Source organism: Abramis brama (genome assembly GCF_963993115.1).
Source record: "Abramis brama genome assembly, chromosome: 8".
NCBI lineage: Eukaryota > Metazoa > Chordata > Actinopteri > Cypriniformes > Leuciscidae > Abramis > Abramis brama.
In genome coordinates this window covers 15776775-15798453 of record NC_139970.1, presented here as the reverse complement: position 1 = coordinate 15798453, position 21679 = coordinate 15776775, and the positions used below count along the sequence as shown (strand labels likewise).

The window sequence follows — 21679 nt, the reverse complement described above, 5'->3', positions numbered from 1 at the left end:
GGTATCGGTATCGGACAAAATTAGTTTGAAAATATCGGCATATCGAATATCGGCCAAAATGCAATATCGTGCACCCCTACTTCAAAGGGCTCTACACGTTGGTTCCCGTTGAAGTCTACTGGAGAAAAATCCTGGAATGTTTTCCTCCAAAACCTTAATTTCTTTTCGACTGAAAAGGAAATTTTAATTCTGAAGTGAACTACTCCTTTAAAATAAAGGATAGTTATATTTAGGGATTCTACACTGACCGATGCAACAGAGTGTGGTGCAGGACAAGATTTGATGTTACTTGCAACATGTATTAATCATAGGTAATGTTAATTTCTACATTTACTAATACAATATTAAAATGTAGTACACTATTGTATCTGTTAACATTAGTTAATAAACTGTACAACTGTAACATGAACAAAAAAATGAACAGCTGTATTTTTAACAAACATTTACAAAGGTTAATAGATGCTGTAAAAATATATTGCTCACTGTTAGTTCATGTTAACTAATGCATTAGCTAATTTTAACAAATGAGACCTTATTGTACCAAAAACTTTTACAATCCCAAATGTTTGAACGATAGTGTAAGAACCCGGAACATCCTAGAAATCGCATAACAATGTGCCATAGCACCTTAGCAACCGCATGGCAAAACCCTGGTACAATGGCAGCAACGTTTGCACATGGTGAGTCAAGTTTTGCACAAAATTGTGCATTTCCCTTAGAAGGTCTTTGGAAATACAGCTTTATTGAGGAAGTATTTTGGGAAACTCTGGTTGTTGGATGCCTGCCTCTTCCCTGCAGGAGAGGGGTGGAGCACAGCTTGCCCACTTCATCACATGGACACCCGAGGCTATCCCAGGAGGCAATGGTGTAGCAACCAATATAATTGGGAGGGGACATGTCCTCCTTACTATTTGGGAGATAATTATTATAATTTAAAAGTTTCATTTTGCTTGGCCATTGTTCAAAGAAAAAAATGATGCAACCATTAAATCTGCTTTGTACAAAAATGGTACAATTATGCAGAAATCTGTGAACTTTACACGAAGGCTTATACTTTTCAATACTACTGGTTGAACATCACATAACTAATATTCATGTGCAAAGCAGATATGTTTTATATTGTGCCCCTCCACTATTCAGACAATACTAATGCCCTTGCCAAGATGCCTAAAAAAAAAAAAAAAAAAAGCATGTGGAGACCCATGGGATTCTGCTGCATGCGCTCATTTACAAAAGCAACAAACATGTGCAGGACAATGCAGGTGTAGTATTAAGCACTTTTAGTACCTAAAGCATAAACAATGTATATAAAGTGATTACGGTGCAGGATAATTGCCAGAAACAGTTCCGCTGAAAGAAACAGTATGGGTCAGGAGGATATAAAGAGTGTAATAGTACTGTAAATGTCTGCGGTGTAAATGGAAGTGCACTTTAAGGCCTAATGAGAGACAAAGGTTACGCTGTCATGTGCATTACATCTGCCCTCTTCTCTCTGGTTAACTATAATGATCTGACCGAATCGACAACGCTGCTGAGGCGCCACATAAATGAATCCCCGGCAGACACGCTGAGGTCTCATTGCCCAGCGCTGTGATTAAAACGAAGCACTCGAACACAAACAAAGCAAACCCACATCTAACTTCAAAGAGCACTGTCAAGGACTTTGGCGCGCTCATCCGAGTGCTCCGCTATGGGAGCTCAGTGACATGAATGACCGAGCGAACACAAGGTCTGACTTGGAAATAGCAGCGTAGCCTCGGATTGTTTTAAAATAAACTTCTCTCCAGAAGAAGTGTCAGAGGATGTGACAGCATGAGAATTCAGAGAATGGCCCACTTGTATTTGCCCTCGCTGTATGGCTGGCCAGGTTCCTCGCAATCTGATTGGACGGATCGCATGAGCCACTGACATTCAATATATAGCCTATATATATATACACACACACACACACACAATACAATATTTTTCAGTTTCAAAATAAAAAATAAATACGTTTTACAAGAAAAAAACTATTTTAGTCTTCTACTTAAAAAATGTCATGTTTAATTCAGCGTAACTTGCTATTTCGTTTTAATTAGCTATAATATTTTCTAGCAATTTCTGAGTGAAAATGTAAAAATTTATACCATTTATAAATGCATATATACAAACGGAGTGTAAAAAAAAAAACACAGTTATAACAGAATCAATATTAAACGATTTATATTAATACTTATTTTCTGAGAATATTTCCTATTTAAGTTTATTTTTTTATACATTTTAATACATTTATGTATTTAGTAAGTCTTATTATTGTAATTTTGCTTCTTAAGTAAACGTGTTTTATTTAGGACAGTTTTGATACCGTTCAAAAATTTGGGGTCTGTTATTTTTTTTATTTTTTTTGAAACAACAGTAATATTGTGACATAATATTTTATTATGTATCTTAAAATGTAATTTATACCTGTGATGGCAAAGCTAAATTTTCAGCATCTTTACTCCAGTCTTCAGTGTCACATGATCTTTCAGAAATCATTATAATATGCTTATTTGCTGCTTAAAAAACATCTATTATTATATAACATTTATTATTATTATTATCATCAATGCTTAATAATTATTTTTCAGGATTCTATGATGAATAGGAAGTTCAAAATAACATAATTTATTTGAAATCATAAACTTTTGTAATGTTATAAATATTTTTCCATTAACTTTTGGAATATTAATTTCTTTCAATAAAAACTATTTCTGACCTCAAACTTTTGAAGAGTCGTTTTTTTTGTTGTTGTTTTTTTCAGGAAAACAGGACAAAAACACCAAGAAACATGTGGGTGCTTTCCTGAAACATGTGAGAGCAATAAAGGAGCATAGCCTTCGTCAGGAACTCATTAATAACAGTGCTGTCAAAATCCAAGTATGATTTCAGAAAAACAGACACGCAGCACTCAGAGAGGCTTCCATTGTGTTTGTCCTTGTGAATGGTGAGCTTCCCCCTGTGTGGGAAGAGAGAGAGCGAGAGAGGGGGCTGCTCAGTCCGAAGCAGGCCTGGAACAGTGGTTGTCAGAAAGGCCTTGTCCTGCTGTCAGGCCAGCACCACGCTCATCGATCACAGTCACACCCCCTTCCAGTCCGTGTCCCATCCACCATCGGGGGTCCATGCCGCATAAACAGCCCTATCTGCCGCCTGGGGCCTGCATTCCAGGGCCTGCAGAAACCATCTTTGAAGTGAAAAGCACTGGGTCTGCTTTAGAAAGAGTCCTCTTACCCTTCCGACTGCCTCTTACTCCGGCGCTTTGGGAAGGTGAGGCCATAAAGGAACAGTTGGAAAAGCAAACAAGCTCTGATGCCCTGAAAAGACTCGAGACACAGCCCTGGCACTGTAGAGCTCGTCTTGGGCATTGTGATTTGTGGCTTTCTTCATTTTAATTAATTCTTGGGTCAGGACTTCAGAATGGTGTCTTCAATACAACTGCATCGTCTGTAAACCCACGCAGGTTATTTAGACGGCTGCTTTCCCACAAGATTCCTGCTCTGCTGACGTTTGGTGGAAACAGTATTATTGCTACAGGGGTTTCTGAGATTTAATTAGTTTTTGTTATGGAGAGTGGAATGATGGGATTTTCAAAAGTCAAATATCTCCTTGGGTGTTTACTCAGATGCATCAGGAAAAATGCAGCTGGAAGACTACACAAATAACTCACTGCTGAATTAATTTGTTTGCAGGATTAATTGACTTTTTGCACTGTAACAGCATATTTTTGGTTTCAGAATTGGATTACACGGACAGCACTATTGACCTGGAATAATAAATAGCATTTATGCTAGGACTGGGCCATATGATGATTTATTGTGGTGACTACATAAAGTGTCTATCGTTAGAGATTTTGCTATTTAAATCATGGTATGCAGAATTTGGGGGTAATGCATTATAAGTAACGCACATTACGTAATCAGATAAAACTTTTCAAGTGACTAGTAAAGTAACACATTACCTTTAAATTTACAACAAAATTGTATTAAAGGTGCTCTAGGTAACTTTTTAACCTTAACTGAACAGCTTTGGAGTCAGTGGAATGGTTATATTACTTATTTCGAGTTGAATGGTGGTGGTTTCGCACCCCCCTGGTGCCCGAGAGCGGAAAAAACTCACTTGCAACTTTGGGCCGGCGGGTCGGCGTCAGGAAGTATCGCGTGATATCAGGTCTCGCGATGTAACAAATTGCTTGACGGCACTGCACACGTACACGCCCCCATTCAAGCACCGGCTAGCTATAAGCAAAGGGCAACGATAGATTGAGTTATGGCTGAGGCTGTAAAAAAGATGCAGAAAGCTAGGAAATCTTTGTCGGAGGACCAATGAAAGAGGAAACGGGATACTGACCGAGCAAGTCAGACTCGAGTAAATATCGGACCGGCTTTTTCAGAATGGTGAGAACTGAGAGAAACAGAAGCCTGCAAAACGGTTGCACTTGTAAGTATCTTTGGAATAAACTGTGTTTAATATTTAACTTTCAAGTAATTGCGACCTCAGGATGTTTGCTATTGTCTGTAAAGGTTTTTATTATGATCGCTGTCTGTTACGGGCTTACTAGTACGCTAGATACTATAACTTTGATGTTAGCATTGTCATTAGCAAACACGTTTGATTTCTGTAGTTGTTTGGCCGTTCCTCTGTCGGTTTTATTTGTGTAACTTACACTTTTATTTTATGTCACTAAGTCAACACGTCTGATAATAGGCAATAAACATGTTGCACATATCATGATCGAGCTAGAAAAAACGTTCTGATGTTTTCTTAGACAAGCAAAGGTAAACCGTCATTCTACCAGATTAACTTATAGACCTTACTAATATAACTTTAGACAAATATTAGCCTCCGATATATATATATATATATATATATATATATTTATGCTCATGCCCATTCTCCCAAAAACAAACAAACACCAAAGCAGTAGTTCGCCTCGTTCATATCGTTCGTTCCCGGTAAAAATAATAGTATGCATGACAACACAATAAAAAAATAAAATAAAAAAATCGCCATCAGTTGGAAAGAAAATATTGCTTTACTTGCCTCGGTAGACCTAACTGGTTTTGAAATAGCCTGTTCCTCTGCTCAGCTGGGTTGACAGCTGATCAGCTGGGTTGCTCGTGGTGAGGGGGGGAGGGACAACAGTTCGTTTTTATGACAGAGTGTTTGAAAGCATTTACTACCAGACACTAGGTAAACAAATGGGTAAATATCATATTAGACCCGTGCATTAGGTCTTAAAGTGACAGCAGCCTAATATACCTTCTGCCATCTGTGTCATTATTGTTAATCAAACAAAATGACAAATTGAAAATCATTCACTGCTCTTTACTAACTTTTGTATATTTAATAAGAATCAATTTCTATGTAATACATATAGTGAATACCATGCATTTGATTATTCAAATTCTGTAGTATATCTTATTACATTTTAAAACTGACAACTAAAACTGAAAAACTTTACCTCATTTGTGTCTTTGTTCTATTATAATTGTCCTATTGTTTATAATTTGCTTTCTTCTCATTATTAATAAAAATAAATAAAACAAAATAACTAAATTGTGATATATACCGTTATCATTGAATAATTTTGTAATAATTTCTTATATTGTGAAATAAGATTTTGTTCATATTGCCCAACCCTAATTTATACCATGTTTCACTTACCATCTGCTGTCAGCTGAACTGCTTTTTTTCATGTCTTGGCCATTTGGATAAGTAACTTCTCATGGTTTATATGTTGCAAGCACATCCCGAAGTAATCTCACATCGTTCGGCCATGGAAAATGTCAAGACTGAGACTTTATGGTGGAAAATGCTTTGGGGTCACATATTCGTTGGAAAAACAGCTAGAAAAATACTCAGGGAGTGAGTGTCCCCTCGCTTGAAATTGATAGAAAAACCAAATGCAATGAGTCAGAGGTACAATAATAGCTTCCATCTGGGACCTGACCCTAGTTTACACAGGATAATTCCAGCATGAAAGGCCCGCAGCAAACCTGAAAATGACAGCGCTCTTAAGAATAAAGCTTCGGTCATGTGTGCGAAAAGCCAGTCTTTCCTGCAAAGGTGTAAAACGATTACCAGACCAGGTGAAACCACAAAAAAAAACCAAGGACAAGTCTTATTATGTTTCTTATTTTAAAGGATAAAACAAATCTCTTTTCCGCTACTGCTACATAGATTAGATTAGTTACATTTAGTTCTCAGACTAACTTGGATCATTGAGCTTCCCTCACCAAACAGATATACATGCTTCTGAGTCAGCTACTTTTTCCTCAACTATGCTTATTTAGTGGGTCTGACACTCTGTCATAGTGAATTATAGCACAAACCACTGCCCTCCTGTTTCTAAAGGAGACAATATCAAGGGCACAATCCCATGAGTTGAATCCTAAGAAAATACCCAGGTTACTTAATGAACACTACACACACATTCAAATTACACAAAATGTAAAAAGTGTACACAAATTACACAAAGTTAGTTATTTCAACTAACAAAGCTTCCAATCAAATGCCCTAAAACCCTTCTCTCTCACATTACCACATGACCTGGGGACATTTAATATTCAACAATATTCAACAATAATATTGATCTGCCTGCATTGACACCATTATATGAGAACTGAACTGAGCTGGATGATGACATCACGATTTTCTCCAGAGCGGCTATATATATAAATTAACTAAATTAATAACTTTTTTACAACAAAAATGAACCGTCACTGAACTTACTTAAGCTGGACTGTGACGCTATTTTCTTCTAGAAACAAACTTTGTTGCATTATTTTCCGGTTATCACTGTAATGCTGCTTTGAAACAATCTGTATTATAAAAGCACTACATAAATAAAGGTGACTTGACTTGACTTGGTCAATATGAGATTTCTGGGGCTTTATTATGTCAGAGCCCCAATGATTATGTGCAGTGTGCAGTGCATTTTCTGATGCCTGAGCAAATCCAGGTCCTGTCTGAAGCCCCATTTTGCCCACTCATTACTGCCAATGGCCCCAACAAAGACCCAAAAGAAATGAGCCAAAAAGCAGCACATTAGGAACACGTTTTCTCATTGCAAGTAGGGGAGATTTGGTCAGTGCAACCTACAATAGCCATTATTTCAGGAGAACTGGTGTGGATGGCAGGGTGGTGACTGGGAATCTCAAAATCTCATTCAGAGAAAGATTAAAGAGTGATGTAAAACACCTGGTATGAGATCGCTGGACAGACACGCAAATACAGCCTTTGATCCACAAGCCAGGACAATCATCCACCAAGACGACGGAACACTATTTAAACCCACTTACGGTGAATCTGTCAGAATCCAGAGGTGGAAAAAACAACACTCTGGACTCCCTGTACTACTGTTACTCATACAGCTTACAATTAGTGTGTACTAATAGTGTGTACTAAATGTACTAATTGTCCCACGAAATGAAAAATCTGCACAGATGAAGATCTATTAAAGTCCCATCATCTGCTTGAGTGAGAGAGCACGACCCTTGAAGGAGGCCTCACTGCTGTATTAAGCTTTTTCAGGAGTGTTTTTAATTGTCCATCGAGGTGAGCACAAACTATCCTAACTGACTGAATGCTCTTTAGGGACTTTCAGTCTTAGCAATCAGTGCATAAAATTAATGAGCTATCCTGCTGCTGCTGTGATTTGAAACAAAGCCGGGCAAGCGAACACGTTCCCCATCTGAGCCTCATGTTTTGGGTATTGCAAAACTCAGCCTCATTATCACCACTTTCGACTCAAAAGGAAAATCACCACTCAGAACACACGAACAACATAACCGCAGTGAGAGCGGTTGATTTTTGAAATACTAGGCAAGCAGTCTATAAATTCATTCCCTTTAAAGCATCCGCTGCTACAGTCATCAATGCGCCTTTTGTAACAAATCCACCATCTTCTACAGTGCATTTCAAGATGTTTTTGAAATAAAATAAAATAAAATAAAATAAAATAAAATAAAATAAAATTAAATTAAATTAAATTAAATTAAATTAAATTAAATTAAATTAAATTAAATTAAATTAAATTAAATTAATACAATGTCATTCAAGAGTTTGGTCACTGTGATTTTGCCAAGGCATGTTCTTTGATCAATTTATTTTGTTGATCCTGGAACAATGTTCCTGTCCATAAATTTAGTCGTAACCCTCCCTACCCCTAAACCTAACCCTTTCCATAACTCATCCATAAAATGATAGGTGAATAAAACTGATGTAGAAGCACCTAACCCTGGTTGTAAGCCTAAACTTGACATAAACTGTAAACTTGTCCCTCAAATCTAATTGGTTGATTGGAATGTTGTTCCATGATCAACAAAGATGTTGATCCAGGACCATGTTGTACTAGGTTAAATCACATTTTTATTTTATGTTTTTTTATTTTTAGAAGCTATTTTTAAAAAGAAATTAATACTTTTATTTAGAAATGACATGTCAATTGACCAAAAGTTACAATGAACCCATTTATGATGTTACAAAGGATTTCTATTTCAAATAAATGCTGTTCTTTTTAACTTTTTATTCATCATGTAATCCTAAAAACAAATGTATATATTTTTTTTTTTTAAAGTTGATAATAATAAGAAATGTCTTGAGCAGCAAAACAGCGTATTAGAATGATTTCCGAAGGATCATGTGACATTGAAGACTGCAGTAATGATGCTGAAAATTTAGTTTAGATGGAAAACTATTTTAAACTGTAATAATATTTCACAATATTACAGTTTTTACTGTATTTTTGATCAAATAAATGCAGCCTTGGTGAACATAAGAGACTTCAAGACATGTTGCCGATATTCCATTTGGTGTCAATGGCAATTTAAATGGTCAAATCCTAATGTGACTGTACTTAAGGATTGACTAGGTATGAAAAATGATAAACAAATAGTGAATTTGTACATTGCTAAACTGGTGGGATTTGGGGTTTGTAGCATATATTCTTTTCAAAAGTGAGGGACACCATTAGAACTACATCGGGACAGAAGTACAGCTGCTTTGAGGTGGTGCATCACTAAATCAGATCAGTCCCCAAATCTGCCTGAAAACCAAGAATAGACTCCGTTAGGCTGTATTAAATCCAGCTTTTGGCTCAGAGGTTTCCATCCAGCTTTAAGGGCTTGTTAAAATAACCCATTGCACTTTCTGCCGCCGCATTAATAAGATCTGATAACTAATCAGGGATCGCGAGCACAGGGATTGTATATCTTGGTAAATCCAGCCGGAATGTAAACCATTGGCACTCTCAAAGGAGCCCCGTGGCAGCTGCGAACATGGGAAGCTTCACAAAACAGACAGACATCCGGCTCAAATACTCCTTTTATTTGCTGTTTTAAGATCAAATTATGGTTAGAAGAATTTCACACAGATTTTAGATCATTGACTCGCTCCATTTCATTATCATAATGAGTTGTAATTTCCAGTCCTGGACTAATTTAACTAAACAGTGCAATGCAGCAGCCAGACGGCAAAACTTGGATGAAGAATGTGTGAATAACAGCGCAAATAAAATATGGTGCAATATTTCTACACTCTTAGTGCTGACACCGTTACAGTGGAGTCTTTCTGTTGGCGATAATGAACATGTGAAAATCCACTTAAGAATCACCCCTAGGTCTACGGGCTCTACCGATGCTGATAATTAAAGTAACCTTCATTTCATCTGTTGGAAATATATCACTTCTCTCCACAAGTTCACACATATTAACGCACAAAATCACACTCATTCACACAGAAGCTCACACCCACACGTGCACATGCATACATGCGTTCGTGTTTGATTTAGAGAAACGGTTCATTTGCATTCAGAAAGCAAATCCCTTTAAACATATTACAGGCATATTAATGTTCTCACTTCCCTTTACAGCTAGGCAAAATATAGTAGTAAAAACTTCTTAATATTTTTAAGCCTTCACAATCCAATTCCTAAATCTCATTAGCCAAGCATGTACTTGAAATTAAGGGTATAATTAGTTTTTATCAAAGGAACCATAGAAAAAGTAATCTAAACGTAATCTAACCATGTTTTCCAATAAATTAACATAAGAGAGAATGATTTTGAATCATTTTCGTTCATATGAACCAAAATAACAATACACAGCAGTGCTTACTCACAAATAGTTTTACTAATATATTTTAATAAATGAAAAAATGGCTGCTTCTGAAAATCTAATTGCAAAATGGCTATACTAAATGAATACAGTGCTATGCTTTACTCTGAAACACAGCACATATATTATTTAATTAAATCCCAGATTATAATAACACTAAGATTGTGATTCTAGTTTTATTTCAATTAATTGTGATGATGCTTTATTTATTTATTTTAAAAATATTAAACATCAAAATAATCCCAATATTCTTCTGAATCTTTTTTTTTTTCTAAGATAAATTGTGTGCTATATGAGCTATTCACTTCCAGTTCAGATACTGTAATCCAACACACAAAATGTTAACTCTTTTGCATCTCAAGTAAAACTTCTCAATCCAAACATTTAAAAAGTCATTTCCCAGGAAACTGCATGCAGCGTTTGTACTCCACAAAGACAAAAAGCTATTAATTATTTAAGAGGGACTCCCTCAACAAAGCATCAAATGATGCTATATGACTCATCCACACTTGAAGTGTTGAAATGGAAGTCTGCACACCTCAAAATATCTCTGTCAGAGTCACACTCGGGCTCCCTGCCGTAATCAATCCGTTAGCACAGCGGGCCTGCCAAAAGATTTGTGACTTAGACCCTTCCTTGCACATGAGTGTACGACGCAGCAGCTGTCACACTCTGGTAATATAAGCCCTTATTAGTGTCCATTAGGCTGCACTGAAACTAATAAGAGATTGTCAAATACATCCAAACATTCACACAACTCTTCAGAAAACAGAAGGGCATGGTGAATCATGCTCTTAATGCAAAGCTTGTCGACATGATGACTTCCATTAAAGGGTGATCAGGAGGAGGAACAGAAGAGATTTATTGACGAGATAAAAATAAAAAAATAAAATCTACTTGTTAAGTGCACAAAAATGATGCTGAGATTTATTCAATGACATCACATTAATTTGACTCACTCACTCACTCACACACACACTCACACACTCACTCACTCCCTTGCCCATTTATTCACTCAATCATTCAATCGCTCACCGACCAACCAACCAACCAATCATGTATTATATTATTATTTATTTACTTTTATAGTTTTCATTAATATTTTGCATTCACTTTATTTTTTTATATTTCCATTTTCATTTAATTATTAGTAAATAGTTAAGTTTATTAGTTAAGTATTTTTGTTGTGTGCTTTTTTAATTTTAATTTATATTTATTTTAATTTCATTTTTAGTAGATTTATTTCCAGTTATTAATTGTAGTGCTTCTGCATGCTTAAGCTTATTTCAGTTAGATGCCAAGGCAACATATACAGTATATTCCAAATTACAAAATTGTTTTTAATAGCTTTTTTAATTTTTATTAGTTTTTTTATATTATTATTTATATTTATTTTAATTTCATTTTTAGTTTGATTTATTTCCAGTTAGTAATTGTAGTGCTTCTGCATGCTTAAGCTTATTTCAGTTAGATGCCAAGGCAACATATACAGTATATTCCAAATTACAAAATTGTTTTTAATAGCTTTAGATTAGTTAATAAAAACTTTCCTGTAGCGCTTAATGTAACTTAATGTGTAGCTTGAAATGCAATGTAAGCCACTTTGGATAAAAGCGTCTGCCAAATGCATAAATGTAAATGTAAAAACAACCCTGGCTGACTCATTCTTTCAATCACTCATTCAAAATCATTCAATCATTCACTCATTCATTACATCACTTGTTTATTCATCCACTCATTCACTAGGTCATTCACTTATGTGCTTATCAAAGCCCTCCCATTGCCCTGTCATTATCATTTATATCCTAGAGACACACTGAATCACTTGACAGGCGTCTGGTTCTACACACCACAAATGGGTGTTTGGATTGATAAATAGTATGGAGCAGTCACCTTCAGAGACATCAGTCCTGCATTTCTCCTGCCAAACCACAGGCTAGAAAACTAGCCAGCAAAAAATGCATGACCATGCACAACTATTTGAAATGTACGGTCAGGCCTCAGACATCAGCATTTGTATTCAGTTTCATCGTGTTTTGGCTGATCCCACGTTTCATTCCAGTCATGGGGTAAAACGAGAAACGCCAAAATCACATATGTTTCATATAAATCACTTTGATGAGTAAGGAATTAGGAGAGAAATATTGTCTGCTTACGCATAATAATGAGGAACTTTCTAAAAAGTTAGATTCTCAAATCTAGTCATCAGTTGTCATAGCTAAATAAATATGTATTTATATATTTGTGATTTAATCTGACTGACAATCAAAATAACCACATTGGAATGATGTTAATTTATCTGCAGTTTAATTAGCCATTTAACAAATGTAAAGTATAATTATTACAAGCAGAGTGTGATGATAATCAGTGACGAAGTGTCTTTGATCTTCAAAGGGAAGGACGTCATCCCAAAACTTAAAGCACCAGGTCAGAGGTCACAGATCCTTAATGATTTAACCACTTTCCTCCGACTACACGGGCCAATAACAATACTAGAACAAGAGGTCAAGTTTAGCCTATCATTGCTATGCTTAATAAAATCTCAGGAACAAGAGCAGGGAAAACTGTAGTGTGGTCTTGTTTTCCTCATCACTTCGCCTATGGCATGCAAGTCTCAGATGCATCTTGATGTAAACACCCTCATGACCCATTTTGCAGCTGTTCCACATATAGTATTCCATAACAGACACATAAATACACACAAACACAGACGTCTAACTGAACACAAGCTGACAATCAGGGATACTCTCACATCAAGAGTACATTTGGACAGAGAACATGGTGAAAATCTCAAAATCTCTGAGTAGTTCTGGAGTACAGAGGAGAGACGCAGAGCATTTTATGAAGAGCAAAAGTGATTTCTCCAGGGAGACGGCGTAACTCAAATAAAACCATAGGCAGGACTGCAGAGCTCAAACCAGCTGCCAGCCAATCTATTATCAGCTCCCTGAACCACAGCAAAACTCACATGTGTATACACACCAGACCAAATGTTTTTAGGGCACTTTCAAACTAAACCTTTTAGGTGTGAAAACAGATTTCCAAACTTGGGTGTCCATTTGAAAAGGTGGTCTATGAAGTAAGTACAATAGAGTTCATAATTGGTATAAAACGCAATAACAGCTTAACTTTTGGAACTGAATCGCTATTGATCGCATTCCCATTCCCCAGCATGTTTCTGACTATTTCTCATGACTGCTTCTCTCTGTATAAATTGTGTTTGAGAGCAGCTCTGCATTCTTTCAATGCATCTGCTTCAGACAAACGCAAATGTGGTTTTGTGCGTATTAAGTTTAGGTGGTAAATTCAAAGGGGCATTAACAATGTTAATGATGCAAATAGTGTAATGGACCAGCCATAGTGGTTCAGAAAAGGCAAACCGCCTTATGCACCATTCAGGACATATTCTTGGGTTCAAATAGTGCAAACGTAGGGGTCATTGTTTTTAAATTGAACTTCTTTTAAAGTTAACTTGATATAAAACACAGTGTCCACAGTGTTAGAAAAATGTCCAAAATCTGTCCAAAATCCAAAAAGGAGTACAACAGCTTGTCACTGGGGCAGCTACCTTAAAGGGACAACTTTGTACCTTATCTACCCCTAAAGGTGCATATTAGTCCCTTAAAATAGTAATTTGTATCTTTAAGGTAGTACTTTGAACCTTTTAAGGATAAATAAGGTAACCCTAAGTAAGGATACTGCCCCATGACAAGATGTTGTACCCCTAAATGTTTTGCACAAACGGCATTTACATCTAAACCCAAACTCTAGCATTACAACTCAATCTGATCCTCTGAATCTAATGCGAGACTAAGAACGATTGCCAAGATATTCTCTTTTCATCCATTTACAATGTTTAAATATGAGTATATGAAGAGAATTTGTGTCTTTAGACTATAAAAAAATCACATGAAGTCTCACATGCTTTACATCAAACACACACACACACACTCACTTATCCATCTTCAATGACTAACGTCCATCTATTTGTGTGTCTGATGAGGTGATGCAGAGAAGTGTTTCACAAGCTTAACTGCTTCAAGATGCCTTTTAAGGGGGTCTGCACCACAGATCTTCTCTGTCCTCGGTTACACAGAACTCTCATATTCCTCTCTCCAGAGCATGTCTGACAGATCAGAGGTGTGTCCATATCTGGGAAAAATCCATTTGCACTCAGAGTGCGGGACAGATACTCAACTCACCATGAAGTTTAGAAACATTTCCATCGTGAGCCAAATGCTTCGCCATTACAGACAATGAGCAGCATAAACAAATGAATGGTATTCCAGGGAAACACTCAGTTGTCCTATTTAGAGCTGCTGTCTACAGAGCTGGTGCTAGTACATTACGCTGATGAAAGGAAGAAAATGGGCCGTGAAATGAAAAAGGCACTGTAAAGGAGAAAAGTGTGCATGTGAGAGAAAAACTCTACCTTGGCACGCGACTCCCCGCTCCTCGTAACCTATGTTGCACAGGCATTTCCCAATAGGCACCAGCCACTCTCCCTCAGTGCTGCAGTACATTTTTGGTGGATCCTCCTCCCTGGAATTGTTGACGCAGGAGCCCCTAACCTCCACCAGCGACTGAGAGTCTGTGGGTACCGTGTCAGGAAACATAGCCAGGTTCCTCACTGTAAATGGGCATTTTTTAAAGTACACCCGCACCGAAACCAGGGCCACGCATGCTCCCACGTCCTGGAAAGCCAGGTAAAAGCCCTTCTTAGTCATGGGCCCCACCTCACGCACCTCAGTGTTTAACTTCAGGATGCGGTCGCCTAGGTCCATCTGAGTAAAGCTCTCATCGGCGGCGATGGTGTCTATTTTGGAGAACTGGTGCTCACGGAACTTACTTCCCTGGTCTTCATCTGTCTCCAGGTAGTGTAAGTTGAACGTCTCTTTGCAGGTCAGGACCATGGGAATACTGTTGCAGTCTCTCAGGGTAAACTTCAGCTCCACATAGATCTTCTGCGCGGAATTACGAGGAATCCAGTTGGTCCTCAACCAGTTGTTCTGGCTGTACTCCATCACGTTGCACACCTGGAAGGTCCGGATGGGTGTGTAGTGCTCATCCACACCGCTAATTTCCTCCCACTGCAAAAAACGAGAAAGAAGTTAATCAAATCTATTCCGAGGAAAGCGAACGGCTACTGTACTCCTACATTTCAGCGGAAGCGAGACAAATGTAAAACACCTGAACAGCGGGCTTATTTATTTCTCAAACACATTTGGAATAATGAATTGTTTCAAGTTAACATCTCCCCTGTTCATATAATTAATGTGGGGCGTAATTAACGAGGTCTTCCACTCTGAGCACTCTCCCTTGTAAGGCGAGCCTGACAAATCATTTTGTTTTGTCACTTGGGGTGTCCGAAGTCACAATGCTGCCAGAAGTCTTGAGGTTTAACGTACACAAAGCAGAATAAATGATGAACTGAGAGGCAGTGTTTTCTATTACAATAATGGAGCAGTATATGGCTCTCTGTCAAGCTGAAGTTTATAAAAGCCCTTGGCTGAGTGAGACTAGGCCTCTGGAGTGGCTGCGAGCTGTTCATTACCCGGCAGAACAAGTGTGCCCTGAGACTGAAGAATTGCCTATTTGTGTTTCAACTGTGAGGGTGCTTAAATGAAACACCCCAAAAAAAAAAAAAGTTTTTTTTTTTCAGACCTCAAGAATTGTATGCATTGTTTTGCATGACATTGTTAGATACACAGCCTTTATTTTGGAAGAAAAGTAAACTGACTGAACTCATTGACAGCTGGAATTCCAACCACATATTTGAATGCAAATTGTGGGATATTTCATAATTAATGCTATGTGGAAAACCAATTTCTGAAATGCACCTATATATATATATATATTATCATTATTATTGCCGTTCAAAAGTTTTGGATCGGTAAGATGCTTTAATGTTTTTAAAAAAAGTCTATTCTGCTCACCAAGGCTGCATTTATTTAAAAAAAAAAAAAAAAAAAAAACAGTAATATTGTTAAATATTATGACAATTAAAAAAAACTGTTTTCTATTTTAATATATTTTAAAATGTATTTTATTCCTGTGATCAAAGCTGTTTTTTGTTTTGTTTTGTTTTTTGCATCATTTCTCCTGTCTTCAGTGTCATATGATCCTTCAGAAATCATTCTAATATGCGGATTTGATGCTCAAAAAACATTCATTATTATTATAAATATTGAAAACAATTTGTTTTTCAGGACTCTTTGATGAATAGCATTTATTTGAAATTGAATCATAAATTTCTTTACGGTAACTTTTGATCAATTTAATTTATCCTTGATGAATAAAAGTATTGATTTCTTTTATTTATCCCCCCCCCCCAAAAAATTAATAAATTCTTACTGATCCCAAACTTTTGAACAGTAGTGTTTAATGTTACAAAAGCTTTCTATTTCAGATAAATTCTGTTCTTTTGAACTTTCTATTCATCAAAGTATCCTGAAATAAAAATGTAAATAACTGTTTTCAACAATGATAATAAAGAGAAATGTTTCTTGAGCATCAAATCATGAAGAATCATGTGACACTGAAGACTGGAGGAATGAAAATTCAGCTTTGATCACAGGAATAAATTACACTTTACTATATATTCACATAGAAACACATAAAAAAGTTTTACTTTAAAAAAGAGTATTACTTTATGAATAACAGGCATCCCGATTCTTAAATTTGCGGGCCTGGCTTTAAGGCAGGATCTAAATAAGGCGTTATGATGATAAAACAATGGAATCTGCTTCTGATATTGTGTTTATGAAGCTGTGAAGTGAACAAATATGATGCAAACTGAAATAAATCAATGGAAATTTTAGCTGGCCATTTGTCTCAGGGTTATTTACTGAGCCAATCGGTGTTCACCAGCATAGCTGATGCTCCAAATGAAGTCCAGGTGCCTGGGCTGTGTCGCATTATCAAACTGTATAAAGAATGACTGTACTGAAACCATGACTGCCAAAATAAATGAAACATCATATACGATGTGTAAATCACACACACTTCTGCCATGAATGACATCATTACCAGCACAAGCCAATCTCCTTCAAATAACTTCTACTTTATAATGCATAACACTCGCTTATAGAGAGGGGAAAACTGTAAAAGCCTTGCCTGGATATCTCTTTTACGGACAGCAGCTTCTAAAGGCTACATTGATTTCTCGGAGAGCACCAGGTTACGATTGGACACCAATCTTTATTTCCTTCTCCACAGCGGGAGACGTCAGCCCTGCGCTTTGCAACTTAACACTCGACGGGCAGACTGAAGATGACTTTGGGTTTCTCCGAATATCACTTTACAGTATAATCCCCCTCCAGCAAGGAAAGCAGCAGAGAAACGAGGAAATCAGCAGTTGGTACATTTGACAGGGCTACGGCCCAACTTCCCCCTGTGTACACACAGCCAACTGGTACTTTAAACTAATAGATTCCCTGGCACTTGTGGACAAAGTGGAGCAGAGCTTATGTTTCAGACAGATATTTAATAAAATTATAATCCTCCTCGCTCATATTACAATGGAATTGCATTAGTTAGCGAAGACTGAGATATACTGCTGGCTTTTGCTGGTATCACATGCACATTTTCTGAATAGGTGCGCACAGTTTCTCTAGATCAAATCCCGCTCTCTTCATTATAATGGACAAAACTGGAGCGGATTCTGTTTGTGAGGACTCCATGAGTCTGAACGCTGGGATGCCGGTGAGGCCATAGAGGTAGGATATGCTTATGGGTACACAGGAGATGTAGTAAAGGAAATTGCTCGCTGTAAAAATACACATTTGTACTAATCGACACAACTTGTGCAGTGAGTGCTTGATATCCACTAAGAAAACACATCATTCCAAGCTGGAGTGGCATTAAATTGTAAGTGACATGATTTAGCTGAAGATAAGCTAATGCTAGCTTTTGTTATTTATTTTTTTCTCAATTGGAAACCATTTAAATGAATTTAACATTGATTTTCTTTCTTCAATAGCAGTGTTGGGGAGCCACTTACAATTTCCAGTAGCTTAACAGTAACTTAGCTACATTCAAAAGTGTAGTTTTTCCAGTAACAAGCTAATTTTTCCCCCCAAGTATCGATAAAGAATGACAAAAAACTAGATCACTGTTTTTTGTTAGCGTATTGCAAAATTATTTAAATACACAATATGTTTTTCCTTACACATAAATAAATAAAAAAGAAGATTCTATGCAGAAACATTGTATGTATAAAAATCATTTTGCATCTTTTTTATAGCAAAATGGGTTGCACTTTATACAGTACATGCACTTACGTGTACTTACAGTGTACTTCCCTTAGAAAGTACTGGGTAATAGAAGGTAACTACATGGGTTAAGGAGGTCAGGTTTAGGGTAGGTTCAGTATTAGTATCTAGTTATTATCCAGTTATTGTAATCACTATAATAAGTACATATTATGTACATGTGGAACAGGACTGTAAAATAAAATGCTACCGTAAACTGTTATCTGGCAAATACTGCTCTAGTTCCAAGTGAAAAAGAAGTACACTTCAGCATACTTTTAAAAAGAGTACGTAATACTGAAATAATATTATTTAAAAGAATATACAAGCGCAAACTGAATGTAAAGTTTCTGAACACTTAATTGCATGCAATTATATGAAAATATATTATTGTTAAATTCATATTAAAAGCTATTGGTTAGACTTTGAGTGATTTTTTGACCCACTTAGGTAGGACTTGAATATATATTTGTATGTCATTTCATAATTACTTCTATTGTCTTTAAAATATGGTTAAAGTACACTGCCATATTTAGTGACAAACATTTATGCTAAATAAAAAAAGCGCACTTTTATAAATGTCAACTTAAGTGTGTTAAGAAACATGAAAGTGTTGAATGTGTACTCTCTTTAAGTATCTAAAGTGGCAATTTTTGTAATATTATATATGCAAATACAGTTTAAAAACTAATTTAAGATTTGAAGTACACTACAAGTGTACATTACATTCAGTATAATTAAGCAAACATATTACAGACACATAGAAAGAAAGAAAGAAAGAAAGAAAGAAAGAAAGAAAGAAAGAAAGAAAGAAAGAAAGAAAGAAAGAAAGAAAGAACATTGAATGTACTGTACACTACAAGCACACTATCTTCAGTGTAATTAGCTACTTTTGAAGATTGCTTGTAGCTAACTACTAGCTTACTAAATTACCTTAATTTATGTGTAGCTAGTATCTTAAGAATCTACAGTTTCAAAGCAGTTTACCCAATGCTGTTCAAGAAGCATAAACTCATACATATTATATTGCAAACACCTAACTAAATTTAAGACACAAATCACTCCAAAAAGAAAACTAAAAAAGACTTTTGTTTATCCGTGAGGCCAAGTGCTTCACCATCTAGGATTTCCTGCACTAGGTCACAGCAACAACTGTACCCGATCAGTCAATACCTTTTCATCACAGCTTTTACCATAACACATTGTGTGCTGCCCGCTCACCCGCTGTGGCCATATGACGTGCTAATCCACCTTTATAGAGGGGGTTTTCTTTGCACTTTGTACAGCTGGAGACCTTTCACGGTTTCTTTTCAGGGGGGGAACTAAATGAGTTTCAGCATCATGTTGGAAATATTGTCTTTCGCTGCGGGCACTGGCAGAGTGTGACTTAACCAATGCATAATGAAAAGTGTGTGTTTGCTGCCTATTTTGTCTCAGTTGATTATGCTAAGATGCTTGAGATCTTGAGCTTCTACTGCAGATTTTTAGAGACCAAAATAAGACGAGGAACTATGTTATGAAGGGATGTTGATGTGCAAAATGTGTAGTTTGTCTTTTTTTTCTTTTTTTTTTGCTCAGATGCAAAAAAAAGAATATGAATAATGGTATAAATGATCTTTTCTTTTGCATCAAATTCTAAATCAATTAGAAACATGAAATGTAATTCACTGTATTATAGTGTGTGTGTGTGTGTGTGTGTGTGTGTGTGTGTGTGTGTGTGTGTGTGTGTGTGTGTGTGTGTGTGTGTGTGTGTGAATCTGTCCTTACAACCTAGTGCTGTCAAAAGTTCTGGCACTTCTGTGCAAAATCTGTGTGTTTAGCATAATATAAATGATTAAATTATATTTTATTATTATTTAAAATAATCAAACTACAGTAACATTTTTTATTGGTTACATGATTAATTTTCACAAAATGGCAGTAAATGATTTATCTCATTCATTTTTTTTTTTTTTTATGTTTTATTTTGTCCTCTCTTAAACGGCCAATTGCTTATGTATGTTCTGAAAGTCTTGTGGAATCACAAGTCAGAGGTCACACAGCATAACAAATAAAAAATTACTTTTTGTGTTTTGTTTTGATTGTTTTTATTTTAAAAAATATATATTTTTTATGGTTTCATTTATTATCCTTTTCATCAACTTAAAAAACCCTGCAGTTTCTTTACAAACCCCAGTTTAATGTTTAATGCACTTCATTTTGTTGATGACAAATTTTTAACATAACAACATACTTTTTTTGTTATCTTTGCATTTTTATATACATGATTATCATATTCAAATCTGTGATATCTTCATCATGTATTTGGACTACAATTAGTTAGTAATATGTTTGTTTTTCTTCAAAAAAAAAAAAAAGTGCATTAGAATTTCAAAAACTAGTTCTGCTACACTAACCGATGAAAAACATTCAGTCAATCTATATTTGCAGCTCTAAATATTTACATTTCTGGCCAACTATCCAGTACAGCCACCGATACTCCCTCAGCGAGCGATGATTCATTCAAAATCTTAAATGGAATTAAAAACAATGCCAATGCCAAGCCAAGGCGGTGTTCAAGAGTCATTTGCACTTTTCTTTCTGTTCCTGAGGAGAAACGAGGCATTCCAAACCCCAAAACTACAACCACCAATCATGCTCTAATCGGTGTCTCCACAGACGCCACAGCAAAGATGCTTTTAACAACTCCAAAAACAATTGCGTAGGGTCCTCAAAGCAACGCAACAGATCGCAGCAGTTTCATACGGGCAGACAGAGTAATCCGACTGCCGTGGGTAATGAATCCCAGGCTGAGGCCTGATGCAATTTGGAAAGGCCATAATAAACATGTTTAAAGAGCTCTGCGCAGGGCCCATTTATATTTACTGGCCTTATCTGAGCGTCCGATGGGCTTAGCTCTTAATTTGCTTTAACCGGGCCGATATGTGCTTACACTGGCAGAAGGTGTGCGGCCCATCCGTCAGTGTCAGCACTGCAGCGCCACATTATTTCAAATCATTTTTAAGGGCATAGCTTTCAGGGGCAAAATGCTTATCGCTCCAAACTAGGGACAAGTCCTGAGTAATTAGAGTTAATTCACCTTGAGAGCCTGATCTTCGCTGTAGTCGTGACAATGGCTTACACGTCGACTTAATAAATCCCAGAGCATTCGGCACATATCTGCGAGGGATTTATTTTTTCATCCTAAATCACCTTTATGGCTATTGTAAAGATTAATGACGCTTTCTCTGTTGAACCTATGAACGTTTTGAAATTAATCTAGCAAATTAGTGCAATTACTCAATTTTCCATAAA

At 36.5% G+C, this 21679-nt stretch overlaps 1 protein-coding gene across 2 annotated transcripts in view; it reads right to left on the bottom strand.

The window, feature by feature from the left end:
- Positions 1-21679, bottom strand: part of epha3 (eph receptor A3) — a 130437-nt gene that overhangs the window by 98472 nt on the left and 10286 nt on the right. For both annotated transcript variants that reach the window (XM_084122109.1, XM_084122108.1), the window contains exon 3: positions 14566-15223. In XM_084122109.1, the coding sequence (XP_083978235.1) occupies positions 14566-15223 (658 nt within the window). The remainder of the gene's footprint in view (positions 1-14565; positions 15224-21679) is intronic.